The 22,896-nt window shown below is 39.6% G+C and overlaps 1 protein-coding gene across 4 annotated transcripts in view; it reads left to right on the top strand.

The window, feature by feature from the left end:
* Positions 1 to 22,896, top strand: part of LOC137351697 (ran-binding protein 3-like) — a 132,527-nt gene that overhangs the window by 43,764 nt on the left and 65,867 nt on the right. For 3 of the 4 annotated variants that reach the window (XM_068016418.1, XM_068016422.1, XM_068016419.1), the window contains 4 exons: positions 2,363 to 2,434; positions 2,747 to 2,812; positions 16,679 to 16,771; positions 22,262 to 22,395. In XM_068016418.1, coding sequence (XP_067872519.1) covers positions 2,363 to 2,434; positions 2,747 to 2,812; positions 16,679 to 16,771; positions 22,262 to 22,395 — 365 coding nt within the window. The remainder of the gene's footprint in view (positions 1 to 2,362; positions 2,435 to 2,746; positions 2,813 to 16,678; positions 16,772 to 22,261; positions 22,396 to 22,896) is intronic. The other variant, XM_068016421.1, reaches the window with a different exon arrangement.

Raw genomic sequence — 22,896 nt, forward strand, 5'->3', positions numbered from 1 at the left:
GAATCGAAACCCATTTCTACCACACCAGGCTTTGAGCCACGCATTCACCTCTGTAATCTTATTTACCCTACGCCAATTTGCTCATGGCTCAGATAATAATCCACAAAAAGTAATATCTTTGCTACCTTCCCGTCAGGCATATTTATGTACAAAGCGTGTATTAACTTCTCAATGAAGACAATCTTCAACATGAAAGCTATTATCCTTGCATGGGGAATCTTCACTTGATGCACAACCTCCAAAGATCATCAGTCATTAGTAATGTTCTCCTGGGAAGCGAGGTATTATTAAGTTGTCTTTCCCTCAAAGCTACTAATTCTTCAGAAGGTTTGGGCCGAGCAACCATCATTAACTTTATGTTGGAGGAGTAAAACTCAGACTTGCTGGAGCTGTATGTCAGTTTACATGCAGGCTGGATTTTTTTACTGTGGAACAGTAGAAAAGTGAGAGAGTTTCCTTTGAGTGTGTAGCTCTTGGATATAGATTACTATATATGAGCTGCTTGCCTTCAGTGATTGAATATTTCTTTCTGTGCAAAGTGGTATGTCAGGATAGTCAGATTGAAATCTCAAACTGTGATATCTCTGCAATTTTGCTGCTTTCAATTGTTGGCTGAAATGTGACCAACAAAACGGCTGGGCAGGATATATGTACATCCTTTTATCCCTGTAACCGAGCCTTTAGCTGCCTTGGTATGGCTCTTAAAAACTTCCTTCTTAAGCCTTTTTACCTCCATTTCCACATTTTAAATTTGATAAGTTTTTGGTCTCTCTGGGAATCAAGGGGTATGGCGGGCAGGTGGGAAAGTAGAGTTGAATCCTAACGTCAGCCATGATTGTTTTGAATGGTGGAGCAGGCTCGATGGGCCATATGGTTTACTGCTCCTATTTCTTGTGTTAAAAATTCTCCCCAAAATCCATCTCTTTGACTTGGCTTTAAGCCACTCTTAATGTCGTCTTTCTTGGCTTGGTGTCTGGTTTAATTTTGTCTTTGTTAAGCGACTTGTCTTTTTTTTTGCATTAAAGGTTCTGTAAAAATGCAGATCTTTGTTGCTGCTTTAGTAGACAAGAACTGAGGATCCAACTAGTGTGCAGCTGTGAATCAGTAGAGTTGGGGAGTGGTGAAACAGGAAAGTGACCTGACTGAAAATGTAGAAGCTACTCCACACCTTGAATACTTTATTCACTTTTGATCACTGAGAGACAAAGGAGATATTCAAGCATTTGGAGGCAGTGCAGAGAAGAGCCACAAGGCTAACCACAGTGTTGTAGGTCTGAGTTATGAGGATATATGGGAGAAAGTTGAGCTTTTCAGCCTTGAAAGGAGGTGTCTTGAGAGGTATTCTTAGAGGTATATCAGATAATAAACAACATGAGAAAGGTAAATTCAGTATAATTACCTTAAAAGAGGTTGTGAGAGTAGGAAGGGGACACTGGTTTAAACTACTAAAAGTCAAATTTAGGACTGGTATCAGAGAGTTTTTCACAGAGTATTCAGTACATGGAATGGACTTCTGCTACAGGAGGGGAGAGGAAAACTTTTGAATCATTTAAGAACCAAATGGATACTGCAGCTGGAGCCTTTAAGGCCATTGAATGAACTGTGATAGGATGAACAGCCTTCCTGTTCAGTAATTATTTTCTACTTTTGTTACTTGGACTTTCATCTTTACTTTCTTTAGAACTGGATTCCCAGCCACTGGGACGTTCAGCATTTTCAGTGACTTCAGATTCTCGCACTGAATCCTACAACAGTTTGGGGAGCTTCACTTCGGCACACTATTGTTGTGGGGGAGTCGAATAGCACACTTGAAAGAAAATTTGTTTTTGATAGACTAGTTTAAAATTCAATTTTATTCAATCTATTTGATCTGCCCTTGTTGAGATTTGGTCTTGTGTCATGATAGACATGACCAGTTTAAATTAAATGCACTATTTGGCCAATTATTCTACAGATCATCTCACCAGAGGTCCCAGGTCAGACTCTTGCTGAAATGCAAGAAATCATTAGTATTCTAAAGTTAAGGCAGGTTTTAAAATTAAACCCTGAATTGGTCACCGTCTTTGGCACAACTGCGACATTCTAATATGTGATGAATAAACGAATGATAACAAAGTTCATCCCCAAGCTTCAGTATGTTCTGCCACAGCTTGGTTAGTCAGACAAGAGTGTGTAGCAGAATTAGTATGTTGCTCTGGCCAGTAACCATTCGTTTATGCTGCTGGCACTGTCACTTTTCCTTGACTGTAAAATCCCTATATATAATGAAAGGAAGGCACATTGTTGGGTAGCCTGCAGAATTAGGAGTTGTTAAAACTGCTGTGATCTGTTGATACTCACTGCCACTGTATTTATCTTGCAGTTCCAAAGAATAATGTCTTTATGCCATTGAGTTTCTGCCAGGCAGCAGCTAGCAACTCTGATTCAGAGCCAGGTAAGACCTACAATCCAGCACTGGGGTGTATTTCCCCTTCCTTAGTCGTCTTCTGTGCTTTACCTGTTCCCTCCCATGTAACCTGGAGAAGCTGAAAGGATGGATTCTCCAGCTGTGGGCTCTGGTGCAACTTTGTGTGTGCTCTCCTTTTTGTGGTACCACAAAGAAGAGGGTAGGTGTGCATAAGCCTAAATATACGTCATGGACATAAACAAGGTATAATGAGTAAATTAGCTGTGCTGCTGGATTTACTTTTGATATGCCTACTTCATAACTGCTATAGACTTATTCACTGGTTCCCTTTCTCTTTAGATGAGAAGAATGTTGGCTTTCGGCTGAAACCTCCAACTTTAATCCATGGCCAGGCTCCCAGTGCTGGTGAGTACTATTATCTGAGATCCTAGAGAGACATGGTAGTCTAGTACCTTCCACGTGCTGTGCACTATCCACTAGGTACTATACCTGAGCCAACGGTACAACAACTGTGCCCGCTGAATTGTGCCCTTGTTGCAACAGGGATAGTATACAGTACTGTCATGCCCACTCTGTATTTTACCTGGAGAAAACTTCATTTGGGTATTGTACCTCGAGCAGCAGAGGTGAACTCTTCACAATAGTATAATGTTCTATGTACCTAAGGCAAGAAAGATGCATGACTGTTCAATGCTACAATATTCTCTGTAGCAGCAGAGGCAAACGCTCTCGAATATTGCAGTGTTGTCTGTACTCGAGGCAGGACACAAGTGAATGTTCCATACTGCAAGCATCCAATGGGAACTATAAATAAGGCAGCAAGGGCTGCAGTGTGTTCTCGACTGCAGTGTGTTCTCGACTGCAGTAAAGACATGCCACTGTTCAACACTGCTAACTACTGCATTTGAGGCAGGAGGTACATGGAGCTATGTACAGTATTGATTTTAGCTACATAGTGGTTATTTTGAAATTTAGAATGAGATTGTTGCTTCAAGCAGGCAATAAAGGTGCAAATAATTTCCAGTTAATCTGTTTATTAGCTATGTTGTAAGTTTCAAAAGGATAAAAAATAATATCCACTCAGTCTTGTCTTTTTTAACATATTTAACTGGGATTCATATTTGGTTTGAAAGTGTCAAATTAAGTTCTCGACTGTGTAACTCACCCACTGAATTCCTACATCAGCAGCAATTTTGGCTCAGAATCCATCAAACATGTTTTTCTTAAGATCCAGAGATATAAGGCTGTGAAAAACATACATTCCAAATCTGTACCTTTGATCCATAAAGTCAGTGTGGTAAAGTGTGCTGTAAACATGAGACATTATATTCTTCTGAAGTAACTTGCACTTAAAAACTTATTTAATAGCATACATCTGCAACGTAAAAAATGTTTTTAATGAATGTAACAATCAGGAAACACTATTTTGGTGTGAAAATCTGGAGACAGATAGCATGCATCAAGTAACAAATTATTGACCTGATCTTCTAAATTCCTCTATTATGAAGCACATTTCTGTACAGCCATTGTCAGATATTTCATGTTATTTTATACTCATTCAATCTGATTTTACACAAGCCTATATGATTGCATTAAGAAGCTAGTATCGATGGGGGAGAAGGCGGGGGAATGGAACTGAGTGAATTGCTCTTTCGAAGAGCCGGTGCGGACACGATGGCTGAATGGCCTCCTTCTGCAATGTAATAATTCTGTGACTTATAGGCTTGCCCGATTGCTGCAAGAGACTGTTGGGCATGTGTGAGCATGCTGCAATAAGTTGTGCACAGGTCTGTCTAATTGTCAGTTTTGGCTGTGTGCCTTTGTAAACTATTTTGACACCAGCTATGTGTGTGATTGCAGCAAGAATTGGTGTGTATGTGGGTCTAGTTCTGTTTGTAGTTGTATTTGCTGCAAGATAAAATAGACTTTTTAAGTTGTTTGAACATTACCATGTCTAATGCTGTTTAAACATTTTTGAAAAAAATAATGGCTAAAACATTACTATGTTGGCAAAAATTGTATTAAACCTTTGCAGAGTACATTACCTAACACAGTGTTACATTTATACAGTGTAATTTAGTTTGAAAATTAATTCTGTTTCGTACAAGAATCTTCACAATAGATAGTGGCCTCCCTTTATGATTTCTCTTCTCCCTAAGTTTGCAGCACTGATGTGACATTAAAACATTATGGAAACAGTCATTTAAAAAAAAAAGTCCAAATTCATGTAATGCTCTTGTTGCTTTTGTATTTTCACTCCAATGTAAGTTACTTAGCCTGTTGTCTTCTGTGGCCAGTAGGATTGATAAAGAAAGCCTAGTTACAAGAAGCATTACATTGCTCTAGTTAACGTAGCACTAATGTTGAATTGAGTACAATGCAACATTATAGAATCATAGAATGCTACTGCGCAGAAGAGGCCATTTGACCCATGAACTCTGGTGTTTTTCATTTCATGAACCACTAGTCTAATTCTGCTCACCTGCTTCCTGCTCATATCACTTTATATTTCTCTTTTCTTTACATAAGTCCTTGATTTCTTTTAAACTAATTTTATAATGGTTTGTAACAAAATTTGCATTCTAATTGCCCTCTGTGTAAAGACATTGTTTTAAATTCCAATTTAATTATTCTTGTGGCTATTCAAATTTAGGCCCTCTTGTTACAAACTTGTTACCCAATAGAAGCAATCTTTGACTATTTACCTCATCATATCCTTAATAATTTTGAAAATGTTGTTGTAGACATTTTTTAAACCTGTTGTTACTAGCCAAACTTAGGATATCCTGCCTAAATAGATTACAACATTGTAATACCTTTCATGTCTGAGGAAACCTTTTAGAACCCTGACGTCTACTAGTAAACTAGAGTTTTACCTTAATATAAAAGCAAAATACTGCGGATGCTGGAAATCTGAAACAAAAACAAGAAATGCTGGAATCACTCAGCAGGTCTGGCAGCATCTGTGGAAAGAGAAGCAGAGTTAACGTTTGGGGTCAGTGACCCTTCTTCGGAACTGACAAATATTAGAAAAGTCACAGATTATAAACAAGTGAGGTGGGGGTGGGGCAAGAAATAACAAAGGAGAAGGTGCAGATTGGACCAGGCCACATAGCTGACCAAAAGGTCACGGAGAAAAGGCAAACAATATGTTAATGGTGTGTTGAAAGACAAAGCATTAGTACAGATTAGGTGTGAATACACTGAATATTGAACAGCAGCAAGTGCAAACCTGAAGAAAAACAACCTGAAAAAAACAGTGGGTAAGCAAACTGAACAAACTAAGATGAAATGAAATAAATGCAAAAAAAGATTGTAAAAAATGTAAAAAGGAATGTAAAAAAAAAGGAAGAAAAAATAACTAAAAATGAAAGTAAAATGGGGGGCTGTCATGCTCTGAAATTATTGAACTCATTGTTCAGTCCGGCAGGCTGTAGTGTGCCTAATCGGTAGATGAGATGCTGTTCCTCGAGCTTGCGTTGATGTTCACCTTTCTGCATGGATGAACCATTTCAGTTGCATCTGCATGTGAAATGTAACTGCACCCCAGTACGTTGTAAAGGTGTTAGTAGACAGTTTCTGAAGTATAATCTCTCAGTAATGTATTCATCAAGCTGCCTGAATACCCCATCACATGGTGCTGTATCCTGTTAACCAGACCAATTCCTTTGTAAACAGGTGTTTCTGACTTGGATAGAATTCCATAGAATTTACAACATGGAAATAGGTCATTTGCCCCAACCATTCCGTATTGGTGATTATTCTCCACATGAGCAGTAGTCCTAATCCCATGTGTTGACTCTGTTGTCATACCTTTTTAATCCAGTTTCTTTCAGCCTCCTAGTCTTAAATATTGACATGGCTTCTGCTTCTGTGACTAACTCTGATGATGTAAAAGGTTACTCTGACTCTCTACCTTGAATCTCTTACATTTAATTTATTTATGTTTGCTTGTTTTGCCCCATAATAACTGGAAACAATCTGTTTCTGTTAACATCCCTTGATAATTTTAAGCACCTTGATCAAATCATTTCTTAATCTCCTATATTCTAACAAAAATAGCCCCCGTTTTCCACATCTTTGTTTTTCCTCATAGCAGGCTGCATCATAGTGAATTGTACAATATGCTGTCTATTACCTGCTGAAGACATGACAATATTGTTTTGTGTGTAGGAATGCTCATACATGTTCTGTGTATTGGCATCTTATTGTAGAGCTGAAAACATTCAGTAATCGTTATATTTTAACTTTTCAAAACTGGAGTCTGCCTGTTAGAGAGCATTCATTGTGATATTTTCTTGCTATTGTGATATATCATGTTAGAAAAATGTTAGTTTTTTTGAAGAAAAATTTATGTTAATGTAGAATATAAATATTAACAGGGCATTTAAACTAAAAGGTACTTTGCCAAATGTAGTCAAAGCTTGTATGTGTACTCCACTCAACATTGTTCTTTTCAAAAATGGGCATAATCTGAGTGCTCCTCAACCTCATTTAACTAAGTGTGACAAGTGCCTGTCTGAGGTTTAGGCTCTTCCAGGATGCCAGTCTGCATTGAGTGTCTGTAAATGCTCTCTATTAAATCACTAAATTTTCAACTATGTAACTTAAAAACATTGAATTTGATTTTCCCCCAAATGTAATGTGAGCCTTTCTTTCCTCAGACCATTTGATCATTTTGATATATTTATGAACTCAAAAGTGAATTGTGATCTAAAATTCAACAGATTTTACTGAATCTTATAACTGTCAGCCTTCATCAGACAGTGTTAGTTTATATAGTGATCAACTAAAATTGTCAGTATTTTCCATTTTGACAAGCATTGTTGTTAATGTTATTTTGCATACATTTTTTCATTATTTCACTTTAGAACAGTTAATGGTGGTGGAAAGTCAGCAGAATGGATTAGCATTAAAACAATATATTTTAATTTTGTAGTTTGTGCTTGGGTAGAATTTGTGAATGCGGGAACCATTCTTGTTTGCCTGTATTTTATCTATTCTATCTGCATGTATTTAGATGGAAAATTAATAGATCATAGGGATAGTTCTTAGGAGAAGGTATTTTAATTCCTTTCTATTGGGTGAATTTTTGAAGAATTAATTTCCTAGAAATCCTCATCCAACAAACCAAGTTTCTATAGTGATGGTCAAAGGCAGCTGGAAGGAATCTTTGCAGAAGTCCTCTGCTGGTATGTATATTTAGATTAGTAACCTGTGTATTGAATCTGGCAGTGCTAAATAATTTTAAATAGACCATTTTTTCACCCAGATTGATGGGAAAATATACTCTTTTCTGGTAATACTCTATAAATGCTGACAGTTTCATAGTAGAGAGAATATGCATGTGCTCATCTCCCATGCAGTGGCTAGTTTTGCCAATTTTGCCTTTCATCACCAAATTAACCAGGAATAGTTTCTAGCATAAATGACCATAATTGACACCTATCTCAACAATTATTTGTATATAGTATAGGTAGCCTTTCATTTGTCCTGCTGTTGAATGATTTGCTAAGGTGATATCCCAAGAGAAACTTCATTTGTATGTTATCAGTAAAATTAAGTAGCTGAACAGATTATTGCCATTTTTGTCCCTTTTTCATTCCTCCTGCACCTTCTTCAAAAAAGGAACTATCGGGGTCTGAATTTTGGGCAGATGAATATTTGTTTTAAAAAGTGATTTTGGTTTTGAACGTTTTTTAGACTGGGTTAAGTCTTGTTTGCAGTTCTGCAGGTGGATATTCAGACCATTTCTGTGTCACGGTTTAATTTGCAAAGCTTTGTAAATGAATATTTATGTAAGTATCTTAGTATCGAAAAACAGACTTTCTTTGTTTCAATATGATTCAATTTCTTTGAGTACAATTGTATTGCTGTGAACATTGAGGGGAGTACTGATCTAATGATCTACATAAGACCCTCCAAGCTGGTTAGGCACATAATTTTCCTGCAAAATACTGTAAAACATGAATTTGAAAGTTCTGTTGATATGCATGCGTCATGTATTTTTAGAATTGCCCTCTAACTGACCTCAGTAATGGGAAAATTCTAAAGTCGATCCCACTAGACACACATACAACCACTTGATAATCATGGTCAGGAGAATGACCAGGAAAACTATCCATTTTGTTACGACCAGGTGAGAAAGGTATCTAGGGGTCTTTTGCTGTTTTCACCTGGTCTTATTGTAACAGGGTTTAATTTTAAACGCACTATGTTTTGGGCTCCTCCTTTGTGAATCCTTGTTCACCACTTTCCAATTATAAGGCAAATAAATGAGCACACCAAGTTTTCTTTAGGTTTAAAGAAGAAAAGTGAAATTTATTAAACCTTAAACTTAAACTCTAATACGGTTAACACCTATGGGTATACGACGTGCCGACGCTAGCATGCACATGCAATATTCACACACAAATAGGGACAGAAAAGAGAAGACGAAAAATAAAATGGAGAGGTTTGAGGCAATCTCTAAATGGGGGTTTCTTGTTTCTGTTCCTGTGTTTCCAGCTCGCCGTAGAGTCCTTGATTGTAGAAAGCTTTTACTTTTCACTGATGCCCAGTATTCTTCTTAAACCTTGTTCGCTGTAGGAGACTTTTCTCTCCTGGGGTGCACATGTCTTCATTGGTTTCCGAAGCTGATGAGAGCAGACAGGAGAGAGGTGTTCTCAGTCCAGGAGCTAACAGCCTTCTGATTTAAAATCCTTGTTGGAAGTTCAAATTCAAAAAACTCCAACAGTCAGCCAAACTGACCAATGTGGTCCGACCACGTCTATTTGTGTATTCGGCCACCTCAGCAGTTAACCTGGAATGCTAACCTTCAAGGTCTGGTAATCAAAAGTCCATTGTGGATTAAATTAGAGCAGGGAATAGCTCCTTTGTCCTTTGAAGTACTTGTCTGCTAATGTCTCTCTCCGGCCAAAGTCTCCAATTGTTTTTTTAAAGCAAGTTCTTTCTTCAACAATAGTTTAAAATCAATGTTCATGTGGCAAAATTAATTTTTCCTCATCCTTGGCAGGTGGGGGGTGCTTGCCTGACAATTTATTTTACCTTGCTCTCATGGTTATTCAGAATCCAGAGAAAAGACTTTAAAAAAGGGGAATATTCTTGCAGGAAGACTTGCATAAGACATGTGTCAAACCATCAAGTCAGAACGAAATGAGAAGTCTCAATCTCTTTACACAGCCTAAAATAGTTAGTTCCACCCATGACTACTTTAATATTATTATAAGATGATCTCATGTTTAGGGCGGCACAGTGGCGCAGTGGTTAGCACCGCAGCCTCACAGCTCCAGGGACCCGGGTTCGATTCCGGGTACTGCCTGTGTGGAGTTTGCAAGTTCTCCCTGTGTCTGCGTGGGTTTTCTCCGGGTGCTCCGGTTTCCTCCCACAAGCCAAAAGACTTGCAGGTTGATAGGTAAATTGGCCATTATAAATTGTCACTCGAGATAAGGAGGCCCAAAAGAAGAATAGGTAGGTGGTAGGGAAATATAGGGACAGGTGGGGATGTTTGGTAGGAATATGGGATTAGTGTTCTTTTCTTCTTTTGGGCCTCCTTATCTCGAGAGACAATGGATACGCGCCTGGAGGTGGTCAGTGGTTTGTGAAGCAGCGCCTGGAGTGGCTATAAAGGCCAATTCTGGAGTGACAGGCTCTTCCACAGGTGCTGCAGAGAAATTTGTTTGTTGGGGCTGTTGCACAGTTGGCTCTCCCCTTGCGCCTCTGTCTTTTTTCCTGCCAACTACTAAGTCTCTTCGACTCGCCACAATTTAGCCCTGTCTTTATGGCTGCCCGCCAGCTCTGGCGAATGCTGGCAACTGACTCCCACGACTTGTGATCAATGTCACACGATTTCATGTCGCGTTTGCAGACGTCTTTATAACGGAGACATGGACGGCTGGTGGGTCTGATACCAGTGGCGAGCTCGCTGTACAATGTGTCTTTGGGGATCCTGCCATCTTCCATGCGGCTCACGTGGCCAAGCCATCTCAAGCGCCGCTGACTCAGTAGTGTGTATAAGCTGGGGGTGTTGGCCGCTTCAAGGACTTCTGTGTTGGAGATATAGTCCTGCCACCTGATGCCAAGTATTCTCCGAAGGCAGCGAAGATGGAATGAATTGAGACGTCGCTCTTGGCTGGCATACGTTGTCCAGGCCTCGCTGCCGTAGAGCAAGGTACTGAGGACACAGGCCTGATACACTCGGACTTTTGTGTTCCGTGTCAGTGCGCCATTTTCCCACACTCTCTTGGCCAGTCTGGACATAGCAGTGGAAGCCTTACCCATGCGCTTGTTGATTTCTGCATCTAGAGACAGGTTACTGGTGATAGTTGAGCCTAGGTAGGTGAACTCTTGAACCACTTCCAGAGCGTGGTCGCCAATATTGATGGATGGAGCATTTCTGACATCCTGCCCCATGATGTTCGTTTTCTTGAGGCTGATGGTTAGGCCAAATTCATTGCAGGCAGACGCAAACCTGTCGATGAGACTCTGCAGGCATTCTTCAGTGTGAGATGTTAAAGCAGCATCGTCAGCAAAGAGGAGTTCTCTGATGAGGACTTTCCGTACTTTGGACTTCGCTCTTAGACGGGGCAAGGTTGAACAACCTGCCCCCTGATCTTGTGTGGAGGAAAATTCCTTCTTCAGAGGATTTGAACGCATGTGAAAGCAGCAGGGAGAAGAAAATCCCAAAAAGTGTGGGTGCGAGAACACAGCCCTGTTTCACACCACTCAGGATAGGAAAGGGCTCTGATGAGGAGCCACCATGTTGAATTGTGCCTTTCATATTGTCATGGAATGAGGTGATGATACTTAGTAGCTTTGGTGGACATCCGATCTTTTCTAGTAGTCTGAAGAGGCCACGTCTGCTGACGAGGTCAAAGGCTTTGGTGAGATCAATGAAAGCAATGTAGAGGGGCATCTGTTGTTCACGGCATTTCTCCTGTATCTGACGAAGGGAGAACAGCATGTCAATAGTCGATCTCTCTGCACGAAAGCCACACTGTGCCTCAGGGTAGACGCGCTCGGCCAGCTTCTGGAGCCTGTTCAGAGCGACTCGAGCAAAGACTTTCCCCACTATGCTGAGCAGGGAGATTCCACGGTAGTTGTTGCAGTCACCGCGGTCACCTTTGTTTTTATAGAGGGTGATGATGTTGGCATCGCGCATGTCCTGGGGTACTGCTCCCTCGTCCCAGCACAGGCATAGCAGTTCATGTAGTGCTGAGAGTATAGCAGGCTTGGCACTCTTGATTATTTCAGGGGTAATGCTGTCCTTCCCAGGGGCTTTTCCGCTGGCTAGGGAATCAATGGCATCACTGAGTTCCGATTTGGTTGGCTGTATGTCCAGCTCATCCATGACTGGTAGAGGCTGGGCTGCATTGAGGGCAGTCTCAGTGACAGCATTCTCCCTGGAGTACAGTTCTAGGTAGTGCTCAACCCAGCGGTCCATCTGTTTGCGTTGGTCAGTGATTATGTCCCCCGATTTAGATTTGAGGGGGGTGATCTTCTTGATGGTTGGCCCAAGAGCTCTCTTCATGCCATCATACATTCCTCTGATGTTTCCGGTGTCTGAGGCCAGCTGAATATGACTGCATAGGTGTTGCCAGTAGTCGTTTGCGCAACGCCTAGCTGTTCTTTGTGCAGTACTTCTGGCTGCTTTAAGTGCTGCGGATGTTAAATCGCTGGGGGCTTTCTTGTAGTTCAAAAGTGCAATGCGCTTAGCGGCTATGACAGGTTCCAGCTCTTCATTATGAGATTGAAACCAGTCTGCATTTCTCTTCGCACTTTTGCCGTAGGTGGTCAAAGCTGACTCATAGATGGCGTCTCTGATGTGGGCCCACTTGGTCTCAGCATCCCCTGTGGGAGTGTTTTGAAGGGCTGTTACAAGTGAATTTAGAAATTTTTGTAACAGCTGTGGGTGAGAAATTCTGCTCGTGTTGATGCGCGGGTGGCCCTTCTGCTTGGAATGATGCAACTTCTTTGGTCTGAGTCTAACCTTGCTGCACACCAGGGAGTGGTCGGTGTCGCAGTCCGCACTGTGGAAGCTGCGTGTGATTTGAACACTGTTTAAGGCGGCTCGCCTTGTGACAATGAGGTCTAGCTGGTGCCAACGACGTGATCTTGGGTGCCTCCATGAAACCTGGTGACAGGGTTTAGTGTGAAAGAACGAGTTGGTGATGCAGAGGTTATGATAGGTACACAACTCAAGCAGTCTCTGCCCGTTCTCATTCATCCTTCCAACGCCATAGCGCCCAAGGCAGGAGGGCCATGAGTCATGGTCGGCCCCAACCCTGGCATTAAAGTCCCCCAGCAGGAATAGGTGTTCGGTGTTGGGGATGCTGCTAATGATGTTATGGAGTTGTTCATAGAACTGGTCTTTAGCTTCAGGTGCGGAGCAGAGTGTTGGAGCATAGATGCTGAGTAGGTGTACTGGACCAGAGGTGGTGAGCAGTCGGATGGACAGTATGCGTTCCGAGCCATTTGAGGGAGGCTCTATCATGCTGAGCAAGGAGTTTCTGATGGCGAAGCCCACTCCATGCTGTGTAGGATTAGTATAAATGGGTGGTTGATGTTCGGCACAGACTCGGTGGGCCGAAGGGCCTGTTTCAGTGCTGTATCTCTAATCTAATCTAGTAAGAGGAAGAGAAACATATCAGTAAGCTGTTACATAAATGATTATTTAACCTTGAGGATTCTCATAATGCATGGACATTATCCACAAACTATTGTAAACAAGAATAGCTTTTCATTGGTATAAAGAAGGATGGAAAACTTTCTCATTTAAAATTAATCCAGTTTTTACATTTTGAAAAAAATTATCCAGGGTAGTTTTTGATGAATTGGGTGGGGGGAGGTGATGTGGGGGGAGGGGGGTCTTGGTAAGCAACCATTTGTTTAAATTCAATACTCCGAAAGATGCACTATGAATATGACATAATGACGTCCAGGGTATGAAATGAGTTCTGGAGCCCATAAAGCCTGTTTCAACTAAAGTGAGCAATAAGCCATATAGTCCATCAAGGCTACTCCATCTAGTGTTATATTCTATCATATTTATGTGATTTGCTAAGGAAAACGTATTTTGCTACTTCTCTTGAAAAGATTCAAGCATTGTTATTAATATCTAACTTCAACAAATATCAATCCAGCTGTAATTACCATCTCTTGGAATCGTTTCTATGTCTATTGTCATTGGGAGGCTTTATAATAGTCTTGACTGGGATGTCTGAATTTTCTACTTGTGTCCTCGTTTTATGCTAATTATTCATGTTAAAAAGCTCCTTGCTTCAACATTAGACCTTTAATTATTTTAAAAACCTGTATCCTGTCTCCTCTATGATTTTTTTCGACAGTGGACGGTAAGTTTTAGTGGCTTAAGCCTTTCTTCATTACTTAGTTGCCCTACTCCTGGGATCATCCTGATCAGTCTCATATGAACCCTTTCCAATGCATCTACATAGTTTTTGAGATTGTCATTAAGAAGCACCTTACTCCAAAACAGGCTTCACCATTGATAGAATACAAGTATAATGCTTGTACTTGTAATCCAGTGCCTTCCATACACATTGTAGTAACTGATTTTGCTTATTGATGACTGCCTCATACTAGACATCTGCCTTCAGGACATGATTAATGATGGCCCAAATTATTTTCATTTTCAGCCTCTGCCAATGGCGGACAAACTACTGTTAATGTTTGGTCTCTCAGTGAGCAGATTGGTGATCCTCCTACCATGTCTACTGCTGAGCTTGGCAAATTCTCCTGCACAGGTCCAGAATATATAGGATCGTCAGGTGGGATTTCATTATATTTCACGCTTTAATTCTTGCCCAAGTGACCCTTGAGTGCCAATATGAGGTATCTGCTGAGTCACTGCATGCCTTCTGTATCTTCGGGGCACCAGGTGGTAGTTTTGTTTTGACTTCCCCTAACTTTACTTTTTGATCTAAATTGTCTAAAGATAAATTTGGATGGGACCCTTTCCGCTGAATTTCTAGTAGTGCCCTCCCTGAAGATACAGAAGGCATGCATTGACATTCAAGGGTCACTTGGGCAAGAATCAAAACGTGAAATCCCACCTAATGATCCTATATATTCTGGACCTGTGGCTGGCAGAATTTACCCAATTCCACACATTCATCTCAGATTTCATCTTGTACATGTTTACTGCTATTTCTTCCTATATCCACTCTCCTATAGTTATCCATAAATAAAATCTTGCCTGCCATATTTCAGTATAATTGGTCAGAGATTCTTTGAAGATAATCATTCTATCATTACCTGCTTACATACCTTTGTATCATCGGATACTTCTACAGGCTGTTCATTATCTTTCACAAATATTGTGAACAGTAGGGGTTCCGACCCTGCTTGAAATACCCACTGGGCGGTTCTGGATACCTCGTAGAAAAAATATGACAGCTATGGCAAGAATACAACAATAAATGATATGCGGATTAAAGGTTACATTTATGAAAGAAAGCTCAAAATTGAGCTTTTTTATTGGAAGAGAGAAAGTTATGAGGAATGTAATGTTTTTTCAAAATTATTGGAAGTGTTATAAAGGTAAATGTAAAAGTTTATTTTCAGTGCTTAGTAAATTGCTGTGGGGTTAGACTCATCATAAGAAGAAAGTTTTTCACATTCTTAAGACAAGGAACGCTTAATCACAAAAATCTGTTGAAGTGGACACCATGACTTGATTTAAAATAGTTTAAATAAGTATTTGAAAAGGAAGAATATGAAAGCGTACAAAAACTAGATTGGAATAGGTAGTTTCTGTGCAAGAGCTGGTACCAGTATGGGCTGAATGAGAACTGGGTCTGCTGTGTGTAATTTCTATCAACATCTTTTGAAAATTCCAGTTAACTATATCTTATATCTGTGCAGAGCAGTTTTAAAAATGAGCTTCACTTTTAAAATGTATTATCACGTAACTTTTGGGGTGTCAAGATTTTCTGTTTCCTTACATAATACTTTCTTTGACAATAAATCACATCTACAAAAAGCACTGTGGGAAAACCAGCATTAAATGCAAGTTGTTGTGAAAGTAGTTCAGATATTGCTCTTTTTGCCTGTAAACTTAGGTATACGTAAATGTATTAGACTAGATCAAGAAAGAATGTGAAAACTGTTTTTATAGTTCTTTTTGGGTAGAATGTCATGCTATCTTATATGCTCAGCAGACATTGCACCGTAGAAATAATTATTTGATGTAGCACAACCAAATCCATTTGTACTGCATGTTGACTCCAGTCAAAATGCTTAAAAAGCATGATTATAGTAGGGAATTCGGCATTGCTGTTCTTGTAATCAGTTTCACTAATGGAACTGAAACGCTGTTGTGTCCAAAACACATTGAGCACCTTTAGGGAGATGCAGGGCTACAGCCTTTGAAGACGAGCACTTCTTGCATTTTATGTGGGGGACTAGAAGTTCAGTTTAAAGGTTGGCTGAAAAAATGATGCCCATGGATTCACAAATTGAAGTACCCTCTCAACCATCACCATGCTCTAATACAGTGTGTTGCAGTCTTTGTTTCTGTGTCATGGTAATTCCTTCAGCAGAAACTGCAGTCAGCTGGAACTATTATAAGGGTGAGTATTTGGAACCTTGGGTGTCCCCAGACTAACGTATTATACTGCAGAAGATGGTCGCATGCACAACCTTATTCTGCATCTCTACTTGGTCATATGACCATTTACTTTGTGATATGCACTGGTGAATCACTTTGCAGATACCATGAACCAGTTATACCTTTTGTTTGACTGCGACATTTTGACAGCCATGGAGGGGGAGCTTCAATGCTGCAGATACTAGAACTCTAGTATGATAGCAATAACTGCCTCCCCTTTTCAGTTAGGCATCTTTTTGGTATTAAACCTATGCTGATGTTTAACCATCTTTCTAATCAGCACAGGACTCTATTTCCTGTATTAAACTTACTGCTGCTTGCAGCTTTTGTTTCCTTGTGGAAATGTTCCTGGCTAGAGGTTGTGTAGATTGGCCAGAGATGCTTTTCTACCCATAAAGTTCATCACTCACTGATGTGTTTTTAAAAAAAAACTCTGTGAGTTACTTACTGTCCCTGTTTTGCTTTGTAGCAACACGATCTACATTCGAACACTGCTCAACAGGAGGGGTGACTGTTTTGGAACAGTTCACCTTAACATTACAACACAGTGTTGTACTATACTAGAATTGCAGCTTTATTCAAAGCAGCATGCTTGAATAACAACAAAGCTGAGGTGATATAAAATCAGTTGTTTGGTCTTACAGGTCTTCCTAGTCAGAAGTCCAAGGAGCAGCAGCGGAGCGTCCTACGTCCAGCTGTCCTGCAGCCACCCCAGCCGAAGTCCTTTACACAAAACGGTAACTGGTTGGAACTGCGATTCCTCTTTGTACTGTATAACCTCTCAAGAGATTTTGTTACCAGTCTGCATATGCTATTAAAGTTGCATTCCCCTTACAATTTTCATCTAATTTAAACATAATCCTCAAAATAAACCTCACCTGAAATATAAATTCAAATTCTGAGATGTTTGCTTTAATAGTTTTTTCATCGGTGTTTACATTGAGACCTGCCAACTGGGGATTAGCTAGCTCTGAAATGTTCCATGTTCCCAACTCTAGCTATGGTCAGCTGTTAACCCTTTCCCAAATTCTCCATTTTGTACTTTTTTCCTGTTTCCTTTCTTTCCTTTCCCCACACCCCCTCTCCCAATATCTATATCCAAGTCATTCTCCTGCAAATGACTGTTTTTAATGTAAGCACCAGTGAACCTCTTTTTGAAAACTAAGGTAAGGATTATTTTTGAGAATCTTCCAGTTTAAATTTTAAATTGTAAGGGAATGTATCTTTAATCTTCACATACACAAAGGCTGTTCATCTAGTCGACTCAAACAGCTGACACAATTTAAAGAGCATCTGGGAGAACCACACCCCTCACAAAGCCAGGATTCAGACTTAAACCATTGGAGAGTCTACGCAAACCGCCATAAAGGAAATTTTGTTTTCTTGAGCCTAGGAACCAGGGCCTAACCAGTGAGTCAATTATCATTGAACATATGGGAAAGATTGGAACATCTAAAAACAACATGAAGTGCAGGGCTCTGAATAATCATCACTATTATAATATCCACAAGAAAAACTGTCTGGATTATGCTGCAGTTAGCTGAATCGTGGATACTTGGTATGGCCCTGTACGAGGGCTAGTGATGCATCATTTTCATCCACTTGCAAGCTCCATATGAAATGCTTGCTTTTCACAAATTGTGTGCACTGCACTCATCCCCTAGCACATCCCTTCCACTGCCAGTACCTCGTCCTGGACTTAAATGATCCTTGTGCTTTGGGTTCTCCATTCACAGTAGGAGCAGGGACAGCTATTGTTCATGACTTGGCAGCAGTAATTGATGGAACAGACTTGTGCCCCTGCAGGGATTGAAAAAGAAGAAAATCAACACGGTGCAATAAAAAGGAGAGGATAAAAGAAATGGATAGAGAACATGTATTTAAAAAAAGAAGAATTAAAGAATTATAACAAGAGCAATCAATAGAATCAAAGATAATGATAAAACAGGATCCAAAAGAAAAAATAAAAATGAAAACCAGTAAAAGAAGTAATGAAATTGGGGAAGAAGTGAGAAAAAGTAGAGGGAAAAACAGAGCTCAATAAAATGGAAATTGAAGAATGAAGAGAGGAATTTGAATGCGCTTCAGGCCATGCTATGGCATCTTGCTTCAGAATTCTGTAGATCTTCCCACACTCAATCTCACCTTCTGTATTGATGGCAAGGCATTGCTACTAATCCTGCTCAGTGATTGTGAGCATGATGCAGTACAAGTTGCACCATTCTAAAAGTCCAGAGCAGTGTTTAAAAAAAAAATCTTGACATGAAAGAAGAGAAATATGACAGTCTGTTGATCTGGAGATGATAGACATTCATTGCATGAATCAGTACTGTTGGTTATAAACTAAATTTATGGTTTACGGCAAGGCTTTCATTTGTTTCTCTTGCTGTTTCATACATTTGTTTTTTCTTGTTGTCATCTCTGTAATTCTCCATTGAGTGGAGTGATGTGCAGTTATTTACAATTGCAGAATTGAATTTGAATCTGAATCTCAACAGATGTTTAACTAATTTTCTTGAAATGTTGGTGAATATATTTGTGCATTGGAGAAGAATAGGATTTGTATACAAGAATGAGCTACCTGGATTAGGATTCTCTATGATAATGCATGTTGAGGGTGTTGTGTGGGAATGTTGTCCTTGGATCAAACGTTATGTATCCTGGTGTTGCATACATGAAAAAAACTTACCTTGTGGAATGTTTCATATGCAAGAGAATGATATTGGTCCGTTGGCTGCGTATATTGATGGGAAGTTATGTAGTGAATTGTAGTTGGAGCTGCTTATCTTTTTAACAACGTAGCCTTTGAATCATTGGTTAATTGGAAGCATTCAAAAGCTCCATTTCGAATGTTATTCCTGTAGTTCTTATCGTTGGTGGACAAGAAGCTTATCCTATGCAGTGAAGATGCATTGTGACCAACCATCTTTGTTCCCAGTTGGTATGATTCATGTCCAGTCAAGAGTAGGCCCTGGATCTCCTGTACAGTGCTCATCTCACAAAGCTCATTTCAGTTATAATTTCCCTCCGCACAGATCCAGCAGCTTTAGAAAGCTCTTTGCTATTGTCCATATAAATATTTCTGTTAATTTCCTGACCACAAATGTTGACGTGAGGGAGATGAAAATGCTTCACGGAGATCAGATTTACAAAGTTGATTTCTCATTCTTTGATGAGAAAAATACAGAACTTATTTCATTACATTTTAGCCACATTTGCAGTTCTGACAAACTGAACAATCTGAATTAAAAACCAATAAATGCTAAAGTTAGTCTTGCTGGATTTGTCTGCTCTTTATTTTTTTTTCAATGGATGGAGTCTCAAGTTTCTGCAGTGTCAGGTATATATGTGTATGGATTGTTTTGAACTATTCTCTTGTGCCAGTTTACACAGCTACAGATTAAACTCAATGTACCCTGTATGCTTTAGTCTTTGCATTTTTGTGTGATTGAACTATTTGTTTGTGAGTAGTTGTAGAATGGGAGTAATGTTGTTCAAGAAGAATTTGCAGAAATGATTTGTTAAAGAACATTGCATCATTAGCTCCTTAAATAACCCAGCTACTGATAGCTCTTCAAGTTAGATTCAGAGCTCCTCTTCAGAGACAAACAGAAAGTTAATATGATGAAAGGGACAGGATTTTGATGCTATTGAGTCTGGATTCTCATGCAGTGATTTAGATAGTCATGGATGTGTACAGAGAGCGAGAGAGAAAGAAAAACTTGCATTTATATAGCACCTTTCATGACCTCTGGATGTCCCAAAGTGCTTTACAGCCAACAAAATGCTTTTAAGTGTAATACCGATTGTTAATGTAGGAAACTACAACACAGAACCAGGCCATTCAGCCCATTTTGTTGAAAAATCTAAAAATAATTCCACTGCTCTGATTTTCCTCTGCTTCAATTATTAATTCACTTTTCCCTTGGTCTCTAACTCAACTACTACTTCTGGTAAAGTCAAAAACAAAATACTGCACATGCTGGAAATCTGAAATAAAAACAAAGTACTGGAAATACTCAGCAGGTCTGGCAGCATCTGTGGAGAGAGAAACAGTTAACGTTTCATGTCTTTGATCTTTCATCAGCTCTGATGCAAGGTCAAAGACCTCAGCCATTATCTCTGTTTCTGGCTTCACAGATGCTGCCAGACCTGCTGAGTATTTCCTTCTGGTAAAATATTCCATGTTCCCTCAATTCTTTGCATAAAGAATAATTTTAGCAAAAATGCATGCCCAAAAATCTGGGTTGAGGAAAGACAGTTATTCCATCAAAACTGCTTCTTCAAGAGTCTGTATGTGATTATTCACCACCATTATCGTCTGTTCATTACATAACTTAAAGAACACTTCCCTTACATACCCTGATAAAATTTTAAGCAGGCCATTAATATCTCAGTAACACTCATTACTCCCTTCTCTACAGTTCTAGCTGTTGTTTATGGGTGTCAGTATCTTCCTGCACACCTCCCCTCCCTGGCGGGCCCTCCTGCAACTCCCCCAAATCAGCTGCTTTCTCTAGGAGTTTACTCTATATGTTCACTATCCATCTGGGGGCAAGAAGGCTTTTTTTTAATATCATTTCTAACCTTGCTTGAGGCATGGGAATTTGTTATCCAAGCTAAAGAGGACGTTTACTTTCATATTATTTACGCTTTTAATTATTTTAAAGACCTGTGTTATGTCTCCCTCAATCTTTACACCAGTGAGCAACAAAACTGTTTAGTTGCTTGAATCAGAGCTAAGTCCCTTAAGGCCTGGAATCATCCTGGTCATTCTTCTCTGAACCCTTTCCAGTACATCATCAGTACTTCTTCAGGTAGGGTGACCAAAACTATAAATTCTTTCTTGTCATCTGGCTGTGTGCATGGATAATATCCAATTATAAATATTAATTACTGATGCAAAATTTAACATTTTTGAGTAATGAATCCCTTTTTGAAATTGTAATATGAATATTAGCTTTCAAGTTAATGTTTTAAATGGTCTATTTGTTGGTGACATTATGGATTAAATTTTTGCTATTTTTCCATGTCATCAACTTGACCCATTATGCTCTCAATTGAAGCACTTCTGAAATGAGAAGATGCAATGTAAATTTGTCAATGTAAATAATTGAACCCTTGAACTTTAATAAGGAAGCCATTATCTGTTGGCGTTTAGAAATTACACAGCTAGGTGGAGGTTTACTTTGTCTGGAGGATAGTTCTTGGATTACAATTTGGCTTACTTGGATAGATGAGAAATATCACCTACCCAAATTGTAAATGTTCTTGACTTTCCCTATATTTCCTCCTTGACAGTTCCGCCCTTCAACTATAATCCTGCAGCTGGGAGTACAGAAAGGCTGCAGAACGGCACGCTCCCGAACTGCTCACTAAGTTTCCTTGGTACTGAGTATCCAGGACACTCTCAAAAGTGGGAGTCACAGAAGAAATAATGGGTAAATTCAACAAAGCTGTTATTGCTAGCACGACACTTGGAATAGGAGCATGTAATATCAGAAAATCACCTGTGAAATGGTGATTCCTGTTAGTTGCCCATGCCAGGTTTTCAGCATAACTCAGTATTGATATTAAAGTGTGCTTTATAATTTAGAGATTGATGAAATCTAAGTAACCAGGAGGGGTTGGACAGCGATGAAGGAGGTTGTGTGTGATTTTATTTTGTTAAGGAGGCAGAATCTATTACTCCCTCCCACCCCTATTGTTGGTTTATTTGGCTGTTGTTGTGTTGTGGAGTTGTCTAGGCCAGTGTTTGCTTTATAGCTGTAGCAACTTCAAGGAAGTTGAAAGAATTACAAATGGAGAATAAGATGTGACCATGCCAAATTGTAACTCAATTTTCTGCCAACCTTTAAAGTGCTTTAAGTATGACAGTTGAGTTTGTGCAAGGAAATATCTCCTTTAACTGAACATTAATACAAGTATGTGCTGTGCAATCCCATCTCCTGTATTTCAGAAGATCTATTTTATTTACTGAATCCGATCTGTAGCGTTTGCTCCTTAGTTCACTTAGATGTTTCCTGTTGTGTGTGCCAACATTTTGCCTCATGAAATGGATGAGTCACTTGGAAATGCAGTGCAGAACATGCTGCATATCTACATAGCCTTATCTTCCAGCTATATCCACTCCTGATAAACTGTCCTTATTCAAGCATCCCACAACCAGTATTGTATGAGAGCTGCACAACTGAATCTAATTGCAATCCTATTTATATATATTCCAGTTGCCAGCAGTGGCACCAATGGTGTGAGCAAACAAACCGAGCAAGGTATCACAGCCTCTTCTGTAACCCTGAACAGCACATCAGACGAAGAGACTTCATCTATAAACAGTTCTACAGCCACAGTTAGTCATACGGTATGTTGGAAGCAATTGGAGTGTATTGATTTTGGAGCATTTAAACAGGAGTAAATGTCTAACAACAACACAGATATGGTATTGATTACCAAAATTTATATGTCTTAAATGTTGACTGACCTTAGTCACAACTTCACTTGAGTGTTATGAGGTATGGTTTTGTGTTGATTGTTATCTCATGGATCTTTGTGCCTGTTTTTAAATATTACATGTTGGTCACATTAAATTTGCATCTGCCTGGTCATGTGCATTTGCCACCAAAGGAATAGGCAATTGGTCTTCTCCCATAACCCTGCAGATGTCATTCTATTGGTCGACAGGAGTATACAACAGTAACCTAGTAAGGATTCTTGTCGTTCACACTCCCTCTTTGACATAGGTGAGGTAGGAAAGTGAATGAGAGTTAAGCCTGTATGATCCCGCTCCATGCTGCTATTATGTACACAGTCATTGTGTTACTGCCATGAGCATTTAAATTGGCATGGATTTTGAACTGGGTAT

The sequence above is a fragment of the Heterodontus francisci genome, chromosome 36 (assembly GCF_036365525.1).
Source record: "Heterodontus francisci isolate sHetFra1 chromosome 36, sHetFra1.hap1, whole genome shotgun sequence".
NCBI lineage: Eukaryota > Metazoa > Chordata > Chondrichthyes > Heterodontiformes > Heterodontidae > Heterodontus > Heterodontus francisci.